Source organism: Elaeis guineensis, chromosome 8 (genome assembly GCF_000442705.2).
Source record: "Elaeis guineensis isolate ETL-2024a chromosome 8, EG11, whole genome shotgun sequence".
Classification (NCBI taxonomy): domain Eukaryota; kingdom Viridiplantae; phylum Streptophyta; class Magnoliopsida; order Arecales; family Arecaceae; genus Elaeis; species Elaeis guineensis.
In genome coordinates, this window is record NC_026000.2 from 7210795 (window position 1) to 7233633 (window position 22839).

The 22839-nt window shown below is 37.5% G+C and overlaps 2 protein-coding genes across 2 annotated transcripts; one reads left to right on the plus strand and one right to left on the minus strand.

The window, feature by feature from the left end:
- Nucleotides 1-513: 513 nt before the first annotated feature.
- On the minus strand, nucleotides 514-4690 carry LOC105050487 (rhodanese-like domain-containing protein 9, chloroplastic). Its single transcript, XM_010930533.4, has 7 exons — nucleotides 4546-4690; nucleotides 3725-3966; nucleotides 3468-3618; nucleotides 1864-1949; nucleotides 1649-1753; nucleotides 1343-1444; nucleotides 514-776 (listed from the first exon to the last, which is right to left on the minus strand). Exons 1-6 carry the CDS (start codon nucleotides 4584-4586, stop codon nucleotides 1374-1376), a joined length of 696 nt encoding a protein of 231 aa, XP_010928835.1. The 5' UTR covers nucleotides 4587-4690; the 3' UTR covers nucleotides 514-776; nucleotides 1343-1373.
- Nucleotides 4691-8978: 4288 nt separating this feature from the next.
- LOC105050486 (linoleate 13S-lipoxygenase 2-1, chloroplastic) lies at nucleotides 8979-22588 on the plus strand. Its single transcript, XM_010930531.4, has 9 exons — nucleotides 8979-9447; nucleotides 11031-11299; nucleotides 12649-12889; nucleotides 13162-13482; nucleotides 13774-13859; nucleotides 14281-14391; nucleotides 19836-20137; nucleotides 20476-20742; nucleotides 21776-22588. Exons 1-9 carry the CDS (start codon nucleotides 9111-9113, stop codon nucleotides 22533-22535), a joined length of 2694 nt encoding a protein of 897 aa, XP_010928833.1. The 5' UTR covers nucleotides 8979-9110; the 3' UTR covers nucleotides 22536-22588.
- Nucleotides 22589-22839: the final 251 nt, after the last annotated feature.

A 22839-nucleotide genomic window follows, 5' to 3' on the forward strand; every position in this document is an offset into this window, starting at 1 on the left:
GAAGTACTGGGTCCGCTAGAACCGAGCTTTTGGGGCATTCCTTCACTTTGCGTGCGTTTGGTTGTTTTTCATGGAAAAGGGAAAGCTTTTTGAAGATCTAGATAAGCTTTGACAATTCGTTAATTGTTCAATGAAACATACAAATGAAAAAGTAGATCTTTTGCGGGAAAAATGAGTTCTGCGCACTGTTTCCTGTGCAACCAAATGTACCCTTGAAACACTTGATGAAGGGACAAACCTTTATTTGAATGAACCACAATGAACTTAAAATTATTATACCCCTTTTTATGTAGATCTTACAATCAGATCAACTGTAAGAATCATGTGGGCACCTCTTGGCACTCAAAACTTACTATCATGTGCATTGTCCCTCCTGCAGTTCAACGATGGAAAGGAGGAATTGAAGTGGTTTGACATCACCGTATGTCCTCGGTATCGATACCGGACCAACACCCTTTTCTACTTCCTCGGGCTCACCAACATTCCAAATATACTGGATAAAGTCATACATGATGCCAAAATAATAATGAAGTCTGCATTTGATAAACAATTGCAGTAACGAAAATTACAGAGATGATCAAATTTTTGTAGGTATTACAGAGAAAACATCAGAAAACTTGAACAGCAAATTGTTAAAATCGAACAATAGAAATAAAGATAATTTACAACTATTTCAGAATGGAGCATACATTTCAGAATAAAGCTCTGACTAGATAAAAGTCTGACTTAATATCCGCTCTTCATTATTCGTCTCTGAAGATCCACTAGTGTTTGCCCTGCATGCAAGGGGAAAAGCACCAACAGTTCAACAATAGATGCTCTCCGAGTTAGTATCACAAACATGTAGCATGTTATGATAGAATTTCATGATAATATTTTAAATGAACGTGAACACAACGTATACCGGTCAACATGGCAAGGATTCCCAACTGCTTGATGACACTAACATCTACGAAGTGCCTTCTTTTTTAATTTTAGATCTTCCTTAAAAGTTAAAACTACAGTAGAAACGCAAGCATATATGAGAGGAATGGTTTATGTGCCTGGACGTAGCAGCTACAAAAATGGTAGTCACTTTCATCAGGGCCGTAGGCAAATCCCATCTCACATGGTTAGGCAAACCCCATCTCACATTGTTAGGCATTGTGGAACAGAAGGCAGTTCCAATCACCATTTGAGTTTCTGATACCATTTACTCATCCTGATACCAGCACACAGTCTAGGGACAAATACTCTATTTATAAAGATTTGCTTTCCTCTAGTAGGTAATATTTCTTTTACCTGAAAGGAACATTGCATTTCCAAGAATATATTCTACATCACTAACATCCATACAACTCACCCAAATATTGGATGGCAGCAAAATTGTGAAGCTAACTTGGGGGGCTCAGTTGAAGTAGCTTTTCAGCTTGTTCCGGGAAGAATGTAATGAAAAGAAAGGCACCTGCATATGAATGCCAAGAAATAAGATAATTCTGATGATCTCCATAACATAGCATGAGGAATATAGTGCATGTCTTTCAATATGATAAGATGCAGAACAGAAAAACCTCAAATTTTTACATAGTATATATATAGATGCCAAAATTCTATTTACATGTAAAGTATGCACAAAATAGTATCATCACAATAAGCTGATACAACTTACATACTAGCACGGTACCAAGAACAGCAGAGATCTTTCCTTGAACAGTCACAAGGCCAGCCTTACCCGCATCTTGCAGTTCAGTGGAACCAACTGAATCAAAAGTCCCTGTATATATGGATAATTTTTTCAGAGGCCCACCATATACATTAACTCTCTAATTGTACATACAAACAGAAAGGAGGAAAAAAGGATTTAAAATAGGGATACACTAGAACCTGGTTTTACTGACTGAAGACCCGATGTAATACATGATAAATTCTGGAAGCCTGCTTCCTCTAGCTTCCCAGCAGCTGCAGTAGACCTTCAGCATCAGACAAGCAACCACATTAACAGATTCAAGAAAATGTTCGGCTTAAACAAACCTCATCCTTATACGTGTCAGATTCATGCTAAATCAAAAGCTAGTACCACAAAAACAAATTTCAGTTTCATGGTCCAGTTTCAAAAACAATATGTCACAGAAAAGGTTGTCATCCTGATGTCTATATGACTGTTCTAGAACTGTACCAAATTTTATGGGACGCCACTGAAAACATTCTACCCGCTATGAAGCAATAATAATAATAATAATAATAATAATATTATTATTATTATTATTATTATTATTATTATATATAATACAACATAGCCAACCTGGCACTGTAAGGATACAACGATAATAGGTATCAAGTCACAGAATTCCTCCAATTGTGCAACATGTATACTTAGATTCATCAGCATAATTCTTTTAGCATATGATCTATCGACCATCCTTCAATCAGATAAATACTCTATCTAAGAACATCATGTCGTGAGCCAACATGGCCCGCATTCCTCTGTGTGTGCATGAGAGAGAGAGAGAGAGAGAGAGAGGTTTCTAACAGCAGGAATAGCGTTGAGAAATAAATACAGAGTCTCATAAAGAATTATTTAGTTATTTATTGCATGTGAGGAAAGAAAAGGCTTCTAAAGAAAAAGAAAAGCAAAGGAGAACTGAATATCAGACTGTGCGCCAGTTTAAACTTTTCCTTAAGAATAGAGTTGCTAAGTAAGAAAGATGTCCCAAATGATCTTTTATACTATGTAAAGAAATTAAAATATCTTGACACCTTGGTGAATCTTTTCCACTGCAACTTTGTTGCTCTTGAGTAATCCCTGATCAACAAGGAACTTTTTCACAAAATTTTGATGCATAGAACCGCATGCATTCTTACATAAGGAAACAACAGAAAATAGAACTTGCTATATAGTTTATTAATATAAAAACAAAAATAAAAACAAAATAATGACTGCCAAAATCAATATGTAGCTTCTATGTCGCCAGACTCTACAAAATGAATTTAAGAAAAAAAATCCTTACCCAACCCCATTAAAAAAAAAAACACACACACACACACAGGATGAGATATACAACCGACAAACTAAGTCACCATATATAAATGTAAACTGCAAGAATGCAGCACTTCGAGTGAAAATTATACAAATAGGCCCTAGTATTAAATCAATATGCCAATGACCATTGAGAAAAGCAACATATTGGTCAGGCATCGATGTCCATTATAAGAATTACAAAAATATAAGCTATATAAATTACACATTTCCAACAACCGAATCTTAGCTTTTTTGTTATAAGAAGCCCTGAAAATATCAGTGAAACAAAGCTGATGACCAAATGATTGGTTCTGAAAGTAACACTGCAAAGGAAGCTTGACAGCCAGTAAACAGCATATGAAGGGGTGGTACATTGATGCAGGAGAAAATATTCGAGTAAACAAAAAAAAAAAGAATCTGTACATTTAGAATTTTCAAATATCAAATAGAATGAAATGATTTGACTAACCTCAGTCCTTCCTGGCACACAAGCAACAATTTACTGTCAGCTGAGAACTGCTCTTTTACTGATTTAACGAAGTCGGGGTTTTGTTTAGTAAATGGCAGCCCATAGAACAGACCCGAGAAATTGTTGTGTAACGTTCGCTTCAGAATTGTCCCTAAGTGCAAACATGAATCACAATATAACCATCCAAAGGAAAAAACCATTAGAAGGTTTTTTTTTTTTAATCAGATCTCACAAGTTAAACAGAGAAAATTGCATACCCAAGTCATTGTCCTTGTTCTCCACAAAAAGAGGAACATGGTAACATGACTTTATGTGCGCCCTGTCATATTGGGTTGTGTCTCGAACATCCAAAATAGTGTATCCCTCCTCAACAACTAGCCTCTTTGCCTCCTCAGCATTCACAAATCTCACTTCAGCTCTTACCACTGCATTTCTCTTTCGATGCAATTTGCAAGTTGAAGTCTCTGAATGGTTGACTCTGAAAGCTGCCCAAGATACTCTGGCCCAGAATATATATATTTCAATTATGAAACATAAAAACCCGCTTATTGGAGCTCAAAGAACCCTTTTCAAGAGCCCAGAGTTCAAATTCTCCCTCTCTCTGTGTTTTATCTAACTTTCTAGATATCCACAGTATCTGAAATGGATCCACGGAATAAATCTCTCTAACCATTAAGAAAAGCATGGCTTAATTGCGCAATAAAGAATCACCAACTTTTTTTCTTGAAAAAAATTGCTGATAATAATTCAAGCATCTGCGTTTTCAATCACCTACTACTGAAATGACATTTTATGAATCCTGAGTAAGTTATGGAATTAAATATTCGGAATCATTAGGGCTCTGTCAGCAAAACCCTAGTCCAATCTTCAAGTTTCACGGTCTGGATTTTCGAAAACAGAAAGAAACCCTAGAATCCAGTAACAAAGAACCAAATCGTTTGAATGCACACCTAATAGATTCTCGACGATATCAAAGTGAGAAGGAAGTTCGAATCTTTCCCCAACCACAAGAAACTAGAAAAGGAAACGGGGGGAGAAATAAAAAAAGTAACAAAAAAATCCACGACAAAGTTGTTACCTCGGGGGAGAAGGGACCGCGCAGAGTCCAAGAACCGCCATCGGGATTTCGCCCAATCTGTGGCCGAGGTGGGGGAATGTCTTTTTCCCGGGTCGCTGGAAGCCTCGCGAGGGTGGCCCACGGCAATCCTGTCAACCACGCATTCGGCGCCACGTGTACCAAGGTGAATGAATGGCTAACGGGGCGCTAGGGCGTGCCTGTTTTCTTCTTTTAATTTTCTTTTTAAAACAATACGGAGTAGGATTTTTTTTTTTTTTTAATTTCCTTTTCCTATGGAGAGGCTCTCCTCCTAATCTCGTTACAATAGTTAGTAGCTGAGTTAATTTGATTGAATTTATTGTTTGCCTGATTAAAGGACGGTAATAAATTATAATGAGCGAATTGAGAGGTGGAATTTCCACCATTTTGCTAAAAAAAAACAAGAAGAGTTATAATGAATGATTTTGTGAAAAGCCAAAAGAGAGAGCAGATGTTTGTGCTTGAAAACCATCTGTCTGAAAAAAAAAAAAAAAGAGATTCTTAAAGTTTGTTTTATATGACTTCTGATTGAATTCCCTAGTTTTGTTTGAGATGCATCGCCGACTTGAAACCAAGAAACACATTAAGTTTTAACAAATCTAAAAGGTGCTTACCAAAAGAAAAAACAAATCTAAAAGATGAATTAAATGCATCATGTGATGTTACACGATGCATGTGTATGCGTAAGTCATGTGATACTAATTTGTTTGACATTGGACTCATGAACCATTGATATCGTAATATATTTTATGTCCTTTTTCTTTATAGCTCTGGGAAGATCAAATGTATATGTCTTGGTCTCCAACTGAATCTCACACAACATTTTATTCAAATGAAATGAAGTACAAGCTTGAGCCATGAAAGGAGAAAATGAGAGGTGGGAAGCCAAATATCAAGCATCCGACCTATGTGGGTCCATCCGGAAACCAGATTTAATCAAAACATCCAAAAACCCCAACTATGAAGCCTCCAGCTTAGATAACCAGCAGTCTAGCCTAATTAACCCAAATAACCGCCATGTTGATCAGCTTGGTTCGGTTTGATCTATATACCGGACTGGCCTATGACCATTGGCATGCCACTACCTCCCCAACTTTGAGAGAAATCATGCCCAGGTCCAAGTGGACCAACGCAAATCCCAGAGCATATGCATGATGGATAACGCACAATCAGTAATTGGTGAAATACAAGGGGTAATGTAGCGTGTTATCCACCATGCGATTTGGCATGGTCCAATGGATCTGGTCCAAGTAATAATTAGACCAATTTTCATGTTTTTATCATTGATACCATACCATCCCTTCACTTAAATCGGTGTGATTGCATTTTCAGTATAGCCCAATGTACTGTTTTTCGATGATGCACAATATCTCCTTTATGGCCTCCACCAACTTCATCATTATTGTCGGTATTGTCCAATCCATTACTCTTAAGTCCGGCATCAAAACTGTAGCTCTTAATATGATACCTCACGGCCCATCACCATACTCCACTATATAGAATAAAAAAAGGTCATCAAAGAATTGAATCGACCTACTCCTATAAAAAATCTATCGGTAGCCCTAAGTTTTTCTTCATCATCCTTTCTCTTGGCCCGACAAGATAAGATAGCCCTAAACCTCCCTTTATAAAATCTAAAGACTCCATGAACTAGGACCATGGATGAATCTAATCAGGGATGGTAATGCTTAACTATTTAATCCACTTAACTTAATTCAACTCATTATAGATTAGATGAGGATATGTATCTAATGAAATGGTCAAATCAAGTTTGGACTTTTGGCTTATTAATAAATAGGTCAAATTCAGATCTCATATGGTGATACCTAGGGCAATATCGGTCGAAGAAACTAGGCACATTGTGAAGAGGATTTCCATAAGGTTATTCTTTAGGAAATTGTCTAGGCGACCTTATATCTTATTGCTCTATGCGGTGGAACATATATTATAGTAGGGGACTAGTAGGGCAAGAGTATGGCCTACCCAAACAAGCAAGGCTTATGGACTACAAGAGTTGCAATGTTGTGGACGGATACATGGAACTAGTCATCTATGAAGCAAAGTGCAACAAAAGGATTGTTGGTTGGCACATGTGCCTCAGAGCTAGGCAGATCAAGGATTGCCAGAGGTCTGTGCCAAGAAAGAAAAAATGTGACACAACAACATCACTGGTGAATGATATTTACTTAATGGAGACTTAAATGTTAATACTATGATGGTGCCTAAATGATGTGTGAGTATGTCGTGGATACTGTCAAGCAATATTCTTATGGATAAGATATTTAAGCATATTGAGAATGCGAGATCGAGATGGTGGCACCAGTAGTGCTTGTGGGGCTCCAATGTGCACAGTCAACTATGGCACGGAGTCATGGGGCATGTTAGCTTGGCATTATGACCGAGTGATATAAGAGGATGGTTTGCCTTTAAGCCTTAACGCATATTGCTAGAGTTCTGCAAGGTTATGTCATATGAGTTTGGTTTGTGGGCATCCGAAGAGCTACATGATCCAATGGTAGATAGGAAACACCGTGACATATCACGACATAGGAGTACCTTGCTTGGCATTAGGATATGCCTGCAGGTTGAGCAGTATTTGACTTGAGGGCTGAAGCCTTGCAACATATGCGAGCTACAAATATATAGTCTAGCAGTGGCATGGAGGCATGCATGGGCATGATGTTTGATCCGAGAAATCAAGTTATCTGTGTGCACGCGAGGGTGTTGCATGAGTTTAGTTTGACACGAGTGTTGAGCGGGCCATACATCTGCACACTTCGCTCTGTGACTAAACCGCCGCATGTTTATATTGATGTTTAATTAGGTAAGGAATTGAGGAGATGTTGGCGTTTTGTGCATAGCATGCTGGTGCACGGCACGATCATTTGAGCAGGGAAAACACTCATAGCATGACAATAGGCCACCGAACCAGATCACATCCCTACGAAGGCCCCCACCACCAGTGGGGAAAGAAAAGTAAATAGAAGGGAGAAGGAATACAGGAGAAGGGTGGGAGAAAGAGGGGAAGTGATGGAGCAGACACAATGGACCGTGATATACCCTGGGGTTGGATTATATCCTGCACCGTATGGACTAGCTAATGGTGTACCATGCCAATCACGGACTCTCATTCCCATAGGTCAATCAATCATCAAGATGAACACTTAATGAATGAAGTCCATACAAAATGAGTCTATTATTGATGTGATGCACCATCATGCATGTGATGCACATGGAATAAAATATAATTTTTTATTATGATAGCACTATAGTTGGCAATGACAACGAGAGTTGGGTTGTATTATTAGCATTGATGGCGAGAGTGGAGATTGAGATTTTTTTTTTTTTTTTGAGAGCAAATGACCAAATCTCTCTCTCTCTCTTGATGAAGTCTAGATAGAGAAGGTGATCATCATACAATGGATAATTCTAACCACACATAATAACTCACATTAAGCTATCACAAATAAACTAGCCATATTGGCCTACCATGCGCAAGTTCACCTATTATTCTCCTTACTTTTATTTTTTTAATTAATTTTGGTTTTTTACACGTTCATTAGAACAAAGATAGGAATAACAGTTGGGCCCACTTGATTAAATTTAGATACCCTATGTTTTGGAAGATTAAGTACTGAGATCTAATCTTATTTGTTGCTATTCTAAGGCCCATCTCTACCACATATCTATCAGATTTTTGAAGATCCTTCGAAGATAGACGGTCATCAAATAATGCATGCCGTGTGTGATATGGCACGTACTCGTGCAGTGTCTTATTTAGTGGCCATCCAATGTTGTTTGATCACTGTTTATCTTTTGGTGATTGTCACATCCATGACTGCAGAGTATTTTATGATGCCCCACACGTCCGCCATAAAGAATCTGCGCTCCAGATTGTTTTACAAAGTTTGAAGTAACGATTATGTCTTATTACTCTCTCAGCCGAGTACTACAAATGATAGCTACCCTACCTTATCAACTTAGCTGTCACGTGCAACTGCAACCACATTTTCCTTCGTGCAACCTAATGGGCATATAATGGTGTCTCTTTCTTCTCTCTCTCACTATTAATATAGCAGTTGTTATATACATGTATCATGTAAATTTTTCAGTATTCTCCTCAAATAATATTGTTTTATGTTTTGAAAAGATAAAATGATATTACTTTGAGCAAATAATAAAATAATATATTACTTGTGAACAATGAAAAGTTTAGGAAAAAAGCCGTTACTTCACTTTTTAGTTTATTTCTTATTATAACAACAAACCCTGAAGTAGTACATTGGTATTGTAATGAAAAAAAGGGACTCATCTGATCTTTTACTCCAATAAGACAATGACATTCTGTCCCAACATTTTGATGACTAAGAGTGCTTTCAGCCCATGCATTGGACCTCGGACTTCACAGTAACCCCTGCAACCTCTCCTATGTATATAGACTGCCAAAGCCTTGATACCCCATCCAAAAAAAAAAAAAAAAAAAGTTTCAAATTGGCTCTAGCTAGCTTCATCTTCTCTTCTTAAAAATAAAACCATCTCAAAGAAAGATGTTGAAGCCTTTGCTGCTAGCTTCAAACCAAGCCCCCTCACTCTTCTTCTCATTTAGGTCCTCAAGCCATGGCAGCTCGTCGACCACGACCCGCACAGTGTCGGTTCGGCAACGAAAGGCTTCGACGTGTGGTCGGATTTGCTGTCGAATGGAGGAGGCTCAGGCTGTGGTAACTGCAGCGAAGAGCACGGTCCCAGTGAAGGCAATCGTCACTGTGAATCTCACAATTGGGGGAACCTTTGCACACCTCAGTCTGAACTGTAGGCTCGATGATATCACTGATTTACTTGGAAAAAGTCTCTTTCTCGAGCTCGTAAGCTCCGAGCTCGATCCAAGTAAGTTTTTTAAGTATATGTAAGGATATATTTCTCAAAAACATGAGGCCAACTTTAGATATATCTGGATAGAGAAGTAAACTGTGGCGAACTGTTTTATGGGGCCTACGGACTTATGTTTGTTTTAGAAAATAATTAGTGTATCAATCCCCTACTCTCTCTCTCTCTCTCTCTCTCGCGTACAAGCACCCATGCATTCCAGCGTATTTAAATAAAGATGGGCGACACGTTAATACTCTTTTTTTTATTTTTATTTTTTTAAATTTTTAAGTGAGATCTTTGGATTTGGTTGGTTTCTTTTTGTGCGCTCTTTCTCTCTTTCTCTTTGATAAATTGGATGATTTAAAATTAATCTAGTACATATATATATATATATATATATATATATATATATATATATATATATATATATAAACAAAAAGACTCTCTCTCATACGCGCACACAAAGTATTTGCATAAACATGGCTGATGATTTCCCAAGTATTCTTTTTCTTTTTTAAGTGAGATCTTTGGATTTTATTAATTTTTTTATGATTTTAACTAAGAAATTTTTTTTTTTTTGACTGGTTGTTGTTGAGATAAGATTAGGTAATATTTTAAGTTAAAATTTAGGAGGTCAAATTAGGAAGATGCTATTTATGGTTTTTTTTTTAGTGAGCAAATTCATTTTGCTTCTTTTTCTTTATGAAGCAAAACAGAAATGTTCAAACTGAATGAAGACGTGAAAAGTAACAAAGCTTGAGTTGCACAAATATTATCTGAATTAAATTCAAGATGTTAGAAGTGGATGTGCTCAATAAAATGCACCTCACATAACCCATTATTTTCTTGATTTTTTTCTCCTACGTTCCTCTGCAAAGTTGACTCTAATGATGTTTCTTTCTTGGAAAACAGTAGAGATGCCAGGTCTAACCCTTTTCAGGAACTCAATCTAGTCACAATCCATGCCCACCCCTTAAATTTTAGACCCATAGCTACTATAGATCCGCCAGACTCATCCATAGACTCTTCAGTTAGACCAATTACAGATCTCAGAAAACTAGATCCATCCCATTTGAGTGATCAGAATAACTAAACTTGATTAGACCCAACTACAATTAGTTGGAAAAACTGATGTAGCTAGTGACTAAAACTTAGGTCCCGACCTAGTTGAGTAATGAACAATATTCCAACTAGCTGAGAAGCTTGATAAAATCTAGACTTACATCCTAAATCCTAAGCTAGTTTGAGTTGGACCTGGATTTGACTCTTTTCGAATTTGGCTCAAGTCATTCTTTATTTGAACCTCACCCCATTTGGTATGTATTTTATATCAATATGCATACACCATGTCAAGATATGCAGTAATAAAGACAGAAACTAAAATAGCCATTACCACAACCAAGTTCGATTCAAAAGAGATAAGGAAAAGATTACTTTGCACAGTATTAAACCATTTTTTCCCTCTCTTTTCTTGAACTTTGGATGAGCAACAAATATGAAAGGAGCCATTCAGTTTTATTAGGAGCTATAACTTCAGAAGAAAATAATGGTAACGTGAGAGTTAATATGCTTATTGATATCATCTATAACAATTTCATCAGAAACAGGATTGGAAAAGGACGCCGTAGGGGACTATGCTCATAGGGCAGCGCAAGGCAAAGGTGAAGTCAAGTATGAGGGTAACTTCATGGTCCCCATTGATTTTGGTGATATTGGTGCGGTTTTGGTGACCAACGAGCATCACAAGGAGATGCATGTTAAAGACATTGTTTTAATGATCGGTGATGCCACTGCCCTCACCATAAATTGTCAATCTTGGGTACACTCCAAGTTTGATAATCCTGAAAAAAGAATATTCTTCACCAATAAGGTAACTCCCTCCCACTCTCTCTCTCTCTCTCTCTCTCTTACGTCGTTTTATTATTGCACTAAGATTTTATTATCAAATAAATGGGGAATTAAAATAAGAGAATTTACCACAAGTTCCCAAAGAATTTTGTATTTTAAATATTTAGAAAAATAAATAATATAAGGAATGAAAAACATGTAGGGTACAGGGAGATGGTAACAATTAACAATAGTAAAAATTCCTCCAGCACCAAAGACAAATAACAATAAGGCCCTGTGGAGAGTAGAGTCACAGATATATTGGTGATGAAATAGACAACTTAGTTGAAATGTCCTCTTAGGCCAATGACCATGACACCAAACTCAACACTTTATGGCCCTTTGCTAAAATGACCTTTAAGCTATGTGATAGAAACAAAAAAAAATGAAAAGAGGGAAGAATCAACCTTTATGTTATAAAAGAATAAGAAGAGAGTCCAGTAATATCAGGACCACACATCTGTCCTGTTCATTCTACATTTATGGGACCACATGATATGATGATCAAACCGCACAAAGCTCCTCCACATAATTTTAGCAAGATTAACAATGAGACAAAGAATTCAAGACCAGCAGTCCAGCCGGCTCGTGTTGCACAAACCGCACGAAGCTCCTCCTCATAATTTTTGCCATTGGATACGTGTCTATTTGGTCTAAGAAAAGGTAGAAGGGAAAGAGTTCCCTTAGAGATCTGCCTCTCTAGTTCCTCTCCCTGATTTGTATGCAGTACTTCTATGAAACCACTTGAAAATTGTAGAGTTCATACTAGTATAGATAGTAGGAAGAGAAAAATATTACTTTTTTATTTTAAATTTCATAAAGTCATTGACCTTTTACGGCCATCAACAGCTAGTTACTTTGTGCATGAACAAAAAAAAAAAAAAAGAAGAAGAAGAAATGTATAGATCTCTTCAAAACAATGAAAAAATAACTGTCATCTCAGCGTAATAGCAAAATTGTGCAATGGCTCTAAGGAGCATTATTCAAAACTGTTGTCGTAATACGTGCATAATGATCATCATTTGTAGATTATTACATACGTTGTGAATAATGGAGCCAGATGCACTCAAACTGGATTTATTTATACGCAATATTTGAATTGGCTTTCTATTGTCACAACAAACAATAAAATCATAAATCGCCTTCAAGAGTAATTGATTCCATGTGGAAGAAAATGAATAGAATTAAAATGGAGTTTCTCCTGTTTAAGTAGCAACGTTATTTGAAACACGCTTCACGCCCACCATTGCACTTGGGCTCCACGTCCAACCTTTAATTAGCTGTATATTTATCAACATACGAACCTTTGTTGATTTGTTCTCTGTGGAGCAGTCCTATTTGCCTTCTCGGACACCAAGTGGTCTGCAGAGGCTGAGGAAGAAAGAGCAGGAGAACTTGCGGGGAGATGGAACAGGGGAGCGCAAGGCCTTCGAGAGGATCTACGACTACGACACATATAACGACCTTGGCAAACCGGACAAGAGCGAGGACTTGAGAAGGCCGGTCGTTGGAGGTAGCAAAGAATTTCCATACCCCAGACGCTGCAGGACCGGGCGCCCTAGAAGCGAGAAAGGTACACAAAACATTGAACTCAGACGCCATTTCCTGCGCATATCCGAATCCTGCCGACCACATTTTTGTCCATAAAAAAAAATAGGGGATATACACGAACAAAGTAAAAAACTAATGAGTGGATGATACCGTCAAACAGTGTTGGATAATTGTTTATCAGCACTATGATTTTTTTTTTTTTTTTTTCCTTTAATTTTCCACTGCTCTTTTTCGAGTTCTTATATCTAGAAATCACACTTGTTGACTCGCATGTAATCATGTTTGCACTATCAGACCCTCTATCAGAAACAAGGAGAAGCGGTGTATACATCCCTAGGGATGAGGCCTTCTCAGAGGTGAAGCAGCTGACATTCTCAGCCAAGACCCTGCGATCGGTGCTCCATGCTCTCATACCTTCAATCGGGACGGCGATCGTTGACACAAAGCTTGGCTTCCCTTACTTCGCTGCCATAGACTCTCTGTTCAGTGAGGGCATGAAGCTGCCAAAGCAGGAGGGGCTCAACTTCTTCAGCACCGTCATACCGAGGCTGGTCAAGGCCATTGCGGAGGGCACCGAAGATGTCTTGCTCTTTGAAACCCCAGAAATGATCATCAGTAACTTTCTTCCTTCTTCCAAGATTCAAAGCACGGATGGCACATTTCATGCAAGGAGCACACATGCAGTATAGCTACCAAGAAAGCATGTCCTCCATGCAACTGGCCATTAATACTAGCAGTCTCTTGAAAAGCTTCCCATTAATCAAATCGATCCAAGGGAAAAGCTGCCTTGAGTTCCAGAGGAACCATCACAATTAAGCTTCAAATTAACCAAAATTAGGAAATTAAGACAGCTTTATGAATCCTTACCTCGTGTATTGCACTGAGTTGGCTACCTTAAAATTTCAGGGGACAAATTCTCATGGTTCAGAGATGAAGAGTTCTCTCGGCAAACTTTGGCAGGCGTCAACCCCTTAAGTATTCAACTGGTTACGGTATGCTCTGCTACAAACACTGCAGTCGGATCAAGATTTGGCTGATGAAATTAACTTGAACTCGGATCAGGAATAAAGTACCATATCCAAGTCCTTGGCACTCACACGGCTCCCGTGCAACACAACTGGGAGATCAGAACTGACTCTTGTCTGAACAATATATAGTTATTCCAAGCCTGAGTTTGGCATAGTCAAAATTTTTGGACATGACCTGACGACTCAGCTTTAGAAAATATATACCAGAATCATGCTAAAAATTAGACCTTAGTTTTGTCTGGCCCGTTAACATTTCCCAACCTAGGAAACATAAACCATTTAAATTTGCATTTTGATAATTATACTTAGGGATTCAAGACCTATGCAGTTTCATTTCTTTATATGCCATGAGGTGATTTGAATACATGTGTTCAACATTTTACAGGAACTTCCAATAGTTAGTAAACTCGATCCTGATGTTTATGGTCCGCCGGAGTCAGCTATCACGGAAGAACTGATTGAACGGGAAATAAAAGGAGTAATGACAGTGCTAGAGGTAAAATTTATATCCCATTTTGTCCCTTTTTTTTGCTACAAAATTATATGCAGGAATTTGTCACCATGCTGTAATGACAGTCCTTTTTTGACAAACTTAAATTTATTCCCAATAGTTATATAGCCTTCCCATATTTCACCATCATATAAAGTGCATCGTAGTGCTTGAGGTAAAATCTATAACGTATTTTTTTCCTTTTTCTTCCTTCTTAATTTTGCTACAAACGTTTCTGCAGGAATATTGCATCATCATGCTGGATTTTAAGGCTTTTATGTAGCAGGATTCATCTTTTCTTTTTGCAAACTAGATGCACTCCCAATAGTTTATAGCCTTCCCATACTGTGTCATCATTTCAAGTGCATCATCACCAATAACAAGCACAGATCCATGTGCAACTTCCGAATTACTAATAACAAGCCATAAATCCACACAAAGATCAGGTCATTTTGATCACGTACCTAATCACACAAAATTGCAATACATCCCCATTAATTTCTGGCGTCAATATGGTCATTGCCATAACTATATGTTCAATAAATATAATGAGTCCATGAATGGACGAATACTTCCCAAAAAAGTGTTTTGAACTACTCTTCAGAAAAATCGGATATGACTGTTAAAATATAATATTTATTTTTTTTTTAATTTCTAAGTTATGTAAGTTTTTTATTTAATTATATGTTGGATTTATATATGGGCTCATATATGGTTGTGCTCATGTTGTCATAGTGTTTTATGTATTGATGTATGAACTTTTGTAGAATGTGGTAGCCTCATACATAAGAAGTCTTATGTACTAAGAAAACAGAAAGAAAGAACTCTAAAACTATATTCTCCCTCAATTTTTTATCTCATTCTCTACTTCAATCTCCTCCTAAATCTCATCAAGTTGGTAAACAAAGCCAACAAAAGTGGTATTAGAGTAAGGAAGATCAACAAGATTTGAGTTTGAAAATAACAAGTGGGAAAGAGAGCACTATTCAAGAAGATCTCCATGGCAAGTTCAAGCAACATGGGTATGAATATTAATCAACCTTCTATTCCTATTTTTGATGGAGAAAACTATGATTATTGGAGCATCAAGATGAAGACCCTCTTCATTTCAGAAAAGATTTGGGATTTGGTGGAGAGTAAATATGAAGAGCCATCCACTCCAAGTAGGGAGCAAATGAAGGACTACAAAAAGAAAGATGCCAAAGTCCTCTTTTTCATCCAACAAGCGGTGTCCAACAAGATTTTTTCAAAAATCATTAGAGCGATCAAATCAAAAGAGACATGGGACATCTTACAAGAAGAATTTCAAAAAAATACCAAGGTGAGAACTATCAAACTTCAAACTCTAAGAAGAGAGTTAGATAATTTGAGAATGCAAGAAAATGAGAAGTTGAAGGATTACTTCTCCAAAATCATGAAGATTGTTAATCAAATGAAGAGCTATGGTGAAACCATCACCGAGCAAAGAATATGTAAGAAAATTTTGGTTAGTTTGCCTCCAAAGTTTGATACCATAGTTAATATTGTTGAAGAATCTAAAGATCTTTTTACTTTAAGTGTTCATGAGTTGATGGGATCTCTTGAAGCTCATGAGCAAAGATTGTTTAGGCATAAAGAATCATCAATAGAAAATACCTTTTAATCTAAGCTCAAGGTGTTTGACAAAAGTCCTCAAAGAGAACCGTCTAGTCATGTACAAGTTAAAGGGGAGTCATCCAAAGGTGAAAATTAAAATAGAAGAAGAGGAAGAAATATAAGAGGAAGAGAAAGGGGAAGAAATAACTTTTCAATAAATCAAAATGATGAGAGCACTCAACCTAGGTGCAATATATGTAAAAGGTCTTCTCATGTTGAAAAAGATTGTTAGTTTAGGGAGAAATCCCAATGTTATAATTGCAAAAAGTTTGGCCATATTCAAAAAGATTGTAGATACCAAATAAGTGAGCAAGCACACTTCTCCAAAGAAAATGAAGGCGGATAAAGTACATTCTATGCATGTCAAACCGTGAAAGAGCAAAGACATGATGTATAGTACCTTGATAGTGGATGTAGCAACCACATGACCGGTGACAAGTCCATCTTTATTGATATTGATAGTTCTTCAATCTCACAAGTCAAGATGAAAAATGGTGTACTAGTCCAAGCAAGAGGCAAAAGGATAATTGCAATTGACACAAAGAAAGGGAGGAAGTTCATCCATGATGTTTTATTTGTTCCGGATTTGACACAAAATCTTCTAAGTATTGGACAATTGATTGAGCATGGGCACATGGTCACTTTGAAAATAATGGATACAAGATATACGACAAAGGAGAGCAAAATCAACTTATGACGAATATCAACATGGAGAAAAATAGAAGCTTTCCTCTTATTTTACACTATGCAAAGAATGTTGCATAGAAGATGGAGGTGAATAATGAGTCATGGTTATGGTACAAAAGGTATGGGCACTTGAATTTTCAAAGCTTGAGAAATCTACATCAAAAAAATATGGTGTATGGTCTACTTGCAATACAAGATAAGAAAGAAACTTGTGAAGGATGTGTACTTAGAAAACAACACCAAGAGGTATTTTCAAAAGAACATGCATGGAGAGCCAAAGTATCATTGGAGCTTGTTCATATCGACATATGTGGACCTATGAAAACTCCTTCTCATACCGGTAACATCTATTTCATTACTTTCATTGATAACTACTCAAGAATGACATGGGTGTACTTTATGAGGCATAAGTCCGAGGCATTCACCATCTTCAAGAAGTTCAAAAATCTTGTGAAAAGATAAAGTGAGCACTATATCAAGGTGCTAAGAAGTGATAGAGGTGGTGAATACAACTCAAATGAATTTGAAAAGTTTTATGAAAATGTTGGTTTGCAAAGACAATTGACCGTTGGCTACACATCGGAACAAAATGGAGTTGTCGAAAGAAAGAACCATACTATTTTTGAGATGGCTAGATCTATGCTCAAAGATAAAGGCCTTCCAATTTTTTTTTGGACGGAAGCGGTGAACATGACGGTCTACTTGATGAATAGATGTCCAACAAAAGCTTTCCAAAATAAGACATCATTTGAAGCTGGGTCCGATAGAAAACCTTTGGTGAAGCATTTCAAAATCTTTGGATGTGTATGCTATGCACATGTTTCAAAAGAGAGGAGGCACAAACTTGATGAAGTAAAAAATATATTTTTGTTGCCTATAGTTCTAAATCAAAAGGCTATAGACTTTTTAGCTGAAAGCACAACAAGATGATTATAAAAAGAAATATTCTTTTCAATGAGAAGGCTACTTGAGATTGGAAGAATAAGAAAATTAAAAAAAATATTGTTACTCTTGATGAAGAAATTTATGATGTCCAAAATGAAGAAAATGAGAATGAAGATTTGCCACAAACTTCTCCAAGTGTAAGTCCATCACCAACTTCAAGCTCAAGATCATCTCCAAATTCCACTCACACAAGAATGGGAAGCCTAAGTGACATTTATGCCACTTGTAACTTTTGCATGACTGAGCCTAAAACTTATAAAGAAGCTATATATGAAGAAGTGTAGAACAAGACAATGCCAGAAGAAATTGATGTGATTGAGAAGAACAAAACTTGAGAGCTAGTAGAGAAATCAAATGATAAGGAAGTCATTGGCTTGAAGTGGATCTACAAGACAAAACACAATCTGGATGGGTCCATTCAAAGATACAAAGCAAGATTAGTAGCAAAATGATACTCTCAACTATTCGAGATTGATTATCAGAAAATTTTTGCACCGATTGCTCGATATGACACAATTAGAACTCTCATTTCTATGACGGCACACAAAGGTTGGAAACTACACCAACTTAATATAAAGTCGGCATTCTTGAATGAGATATTGGAGGAAGAAATTTATGTAGAATAATCTCAAGGCTTCATCATCAAAGGTGAAAAAAGTAAACTGTACAAGTTGAAGAAAGCATTGTATGGGTTAAAGCAAGCATCCCGAGCATGGTATTCTCAAATTGATACCTACTTCAATGAAAAAAATTTTCACAGAAGTCCAAGTGAACCAACACTTTAGGTGAAGAAGTAAGGTAATGATATTTTTATTATCTCTCTTTATGTTAATGATTTGATCATTACCGGTAACAATGAGAATATGATTTTAGCTTTCAAAAGTGATATGATGAGAAGATATGAAATGAATGATATGAGTTTGCTCCATTACTTTTTGAAAATTGAAATCAAGCCAAAAGAAGATGGCATTTTTATTTGTCAAAAGAAGTATGTAAAAAATATTCTCAAGAAGTTCAAAATGAAGAATTACAATATTGTGGCAACACCTTTGATAGTAAATGAGAAGTTCATGAAAGAAGATGGAAATGGTGAAGCCAATACACCACTATATAGAAGCATTATTGGAAGCTTATTGTATCTCACAACTACAAGATCGGATATAATGTTTGCATTAAGTTTACTTTCTAGATTCATATAAAAGCCAAGCAAGATCCATTTTGGAGTGACAAAAAGAGTCTTAAGATACATTAAAAGCATCAAAAATTATGGCATCATGTATGAAAATAGCATAAATGATCATGTGAAGTTATTTGGATTTTGTGATAGTGATTGGGCCGGAAGCATCGATGATATGAAGAGCACATCGGGCTATGTATTTTCTTTTAGATCTGGTGTCATATCTTGGGCATCAAAGAAGCAAGATATTATGGCATTGTCATCCACGGAAGTCGAATATATTTTAACTTCTTTGACAGTACAACAAATAATTTGATTGAGAAGAATACTAGAAGATGTGGATGAGAAGCAAGAAGAAGCCACTACACTACTTTGTGACAACAAGTCTACCATCTCTTGACAAAGAATCCTATCTATCATAGCCGCACCAAGCACATCAAAATCAAGTACCATTTTATAAGAGATGTGGTAGAAGAAGAAGAAGTTGAAGTAAAGTATGTGAGGACTCAAAATCAAGTGGCGGACATTTTCACCAAGACGTTACCTAAAGAGAAATTTATCTACTTTAGAAACCTCATGGGCATTCAAGAACAACCATTAAAGGGGAGTGTTAAAATGTAATGTTTGTTCTTTTTAATTTCTAAGTTATGTAAGTTTTTTGTTTAGTTGTATGTTAGATTCATGTATGGGCTCATATATGGTTGGGCTCATGTTATCATAGTGGTTTATGTATTGATATATGAAGAATATGATAGCCTCACACATAAGAAACTTTATGTACTAAGAAAATAGAAAGAAAAAACTCTAGAACTATATTCTCCCCCAATTTTTCATTTCATTCTCCACTTTAATCTCCTCTCAAATCTCATCAAGTTGGTAAACAAAACCAACAATAGTCTCGTTGAATCCAGATCAGATCATATAGAAGTTCTGATTCCATGTGTACCTAAACAATACTTAAATTTTGAAGTCTTTTCAACCTTTTTTTTTTTTTTTTTTTTTGCAGGCACTCCAACAAAAGAGATTATTCATGTTAGACTACCACGATGTGCTACTACCTTTTGTACACAAGGTTCGAGAGCTAGGGGGCACGACATTGTATGGATCCCGAACACTCTTCTTCCTAACAATGGATGATACACTGAGGCCGATCGCCATTGAGCTTACCCGCCCAGCTTCCCCTATTAAGCCCCAGTGGAAGCAAGTCTTTACTCACTGTTGGGATGCCACTGGATCCTGGCTATGGAAGCTTGCAAAAGCACATGTATGTGCCCATGAGTCGGGCTATCACCAGCTTGTCAGCCATTGGTAAGATTAGTTCCCCAGCCTTGACTCCCTCACTGTGTCCATAAGCATAGGTGTGACCAAGGTACCAGAATTGTATTACTACGACAGATCATACACATGATACCAGATTTCTACCTAAGCTCCAAGGCAATGTTCATGACTAGCATTGTAGAGAAACCAATTGATCAAAGTAATGGCTAAACGCTGGAGTCCATCAGTCTTAGTAGGATATTTTTTGGCCAGGACTGGGTAAACACGGCCTCTAAACATTCATTCACATCCTAACAAGTCTAGATGTTCTTGTCCAACCATATATAACTCACCTAAACTAAGCCAGTCTATGCTATGTGACTTGGCAGGTTACGAACTCACAGCTGCACTGAGCCATACATAATAGCAGCAAACAGACAACTCGGTGCAATGCACCCAATATACCGGTTGCTGCACCCCCATTTCCGATACACTATGGAGATCAATGCCCTCGCGCGCGAGTACCTTATAAACGCAGGAGGTACCATTGAGACTTCCTTTTCTCCACGCAAATACTCTATGGAGCTCAGCTCGGTCGCCTATGACAAGCTATGGCGGTTCGATATGGAGGCCTTGCCTGCTGACTTGATCCGAAGGTAATCCACTTCACAAACTCATCGACCATTGATTTTTTAACATGTATTCTCGATGCTCTATAACATGTCTAAGAGGTTAAAATGAGAAGATAGTTGTGCAAAAAGGTTTGGTGATGATGCTTAATATTTCTCCAAAGTACATCTAGACACGGTGCCAGTCTTCTAATCTAAAATTTTGGGGGGAAAAAAAAAAAAACGGGTTACTCAGCATGCAACCCAACTCCTAAGTAGTCAATTCAGTCAGGTTGTGAGTCGAATGGTTAGTTTAACACAAACATGGGCCGTAAGTTTTCCAGGCCTGAAAGACAAGCAAGTTACTGGAGAGGCTAAAGACGAGCAGATACTTGTGAGAAGGCTAGAAGGTCATGATTAATAGTTCTCCAAAGTACAACTAGGCCTGGTATCAGTCTTCTAACCTAAAATTTCCGAAAAAAAGTCACTCGCTATGTAACTCAACTCCTGAGTCTACTCAGGTTGTACGACGTTGAATTGTTAGTCTAACAGCATCCTGGGCTGCAAGGTTTTCAAAGTTCTGCCACATGTTTGTGGCATGAGCATAATAAAAGAAAAGCAAGTTAGGTAAGTGGTTTGATGAGCAGATAGTTGTCAAAAGAAAGTTATGTGAAATGTGTTTAGACAATCATCCTACAGGGAGAAGTCTCTCCTTTGCTCCTCCAGAAATGTACGGGAAATTTTCAGTGTTATGCAAAAAAGAGACAATTTTATCCAATATATTTTTTTCTTTTGTATACCATAGATCATTATATCATCATCATATACTAACATACTACACTGAAATGCTTGAAATAAAGGTGAGATCGTAATATCTTAAGTAAATTGCAGAAATCTTAAGTGTGCTTTTTGGTGCAAAAAGATTTAGAGCCTGAGGAAAAGCTAAAGTTTATAAGGTATCACAACCTGTGAAAGCAGACTAAAGAAATGAACTTTTATCAGTCGTCATTAGTAATACATATACCCCATTTCGAACCAAAGCTGGTTCACTAACCAAACACGGATCTTTCCAAATTTTCAGGGGAATGGCAGTCGAAGATCCAACAGCAGAGTTTGGCCTGCGGCTCACGATAAATGACTATCCGTTTGCTAATGATGGCCTTCTGATATGGTCAGCTATCAAGCAGTGGGTTACAGACTACGTAAAGCACTACTACCCAGACACAGAGCATGTAGTGGAGGATTATGAGCTCCAAGAATGGTGGACCGAGGTTCGAACCAAAGGCCATGCCGACAAGAAGGACGAGCCATGGTGGCCAGTATTGAACACTCCAGAGGACTTGATCCACGTCCTGACTACCATCATATGGGTGGCCTCCGGCCACCATGCTGCGGTCAACTTCGGGCAGTACCATTATGCTGGCTATTTCCCCAACCGCCCAACCATTGCCCGCAAGAACATGCCGGTGGAGGACCCGGACTCGGAGGACTTCGCCAAGTTCTGGGAGAATCCCGAGTTCAGCCTTCTGCAGTGCTTCCCCTCGCAAATTCAAGCCACAGCAGTGATGGCGGTGCTCGATATACTGTCCAGCCATGCACCGGATGAGGAGTACTTGGGTGGAGAGCCGGAGCCAGCTTGGGTGGAGGAGCCGGTGATCAAGGCCGCATTCGAGAGGTTTCATGGAAGGATGAAGGAAATCGAAGGGATCATCGATGAAAGAAATGCCAATCCCAAGTTTAAGAATAGATGTAGTGTCGGCACTGTTCCATATGAGCTCTTGAAGCCCTTCTCCAAACCTGGGGTCACCGGAATGGGCATTCCAAACAGTATTTCCATTTGAGATAAACTGAAAGGAACTTTCTTTACTTTCATTAATTAACTTTTGTTTAAATATATCCTTCATCACGGCTAGCATAAGCTATCTACCTACAACTCGAACAAAGCCATTAACCTCTTGATGGAAACATGATTTGTTGTTACTGAAAGGAACTTTCTTTACTTTCATTAATTAACTTTTGTTTAAATATATCCTTCATCACAGCTAGCATAAGTTATCTACCTACAACTCGAACAAAGCCATTAACCTCTTGATGGAAACATGATTTGTTGTTCCTGGAGAAAAATCCTCTAAATATTTATCATAA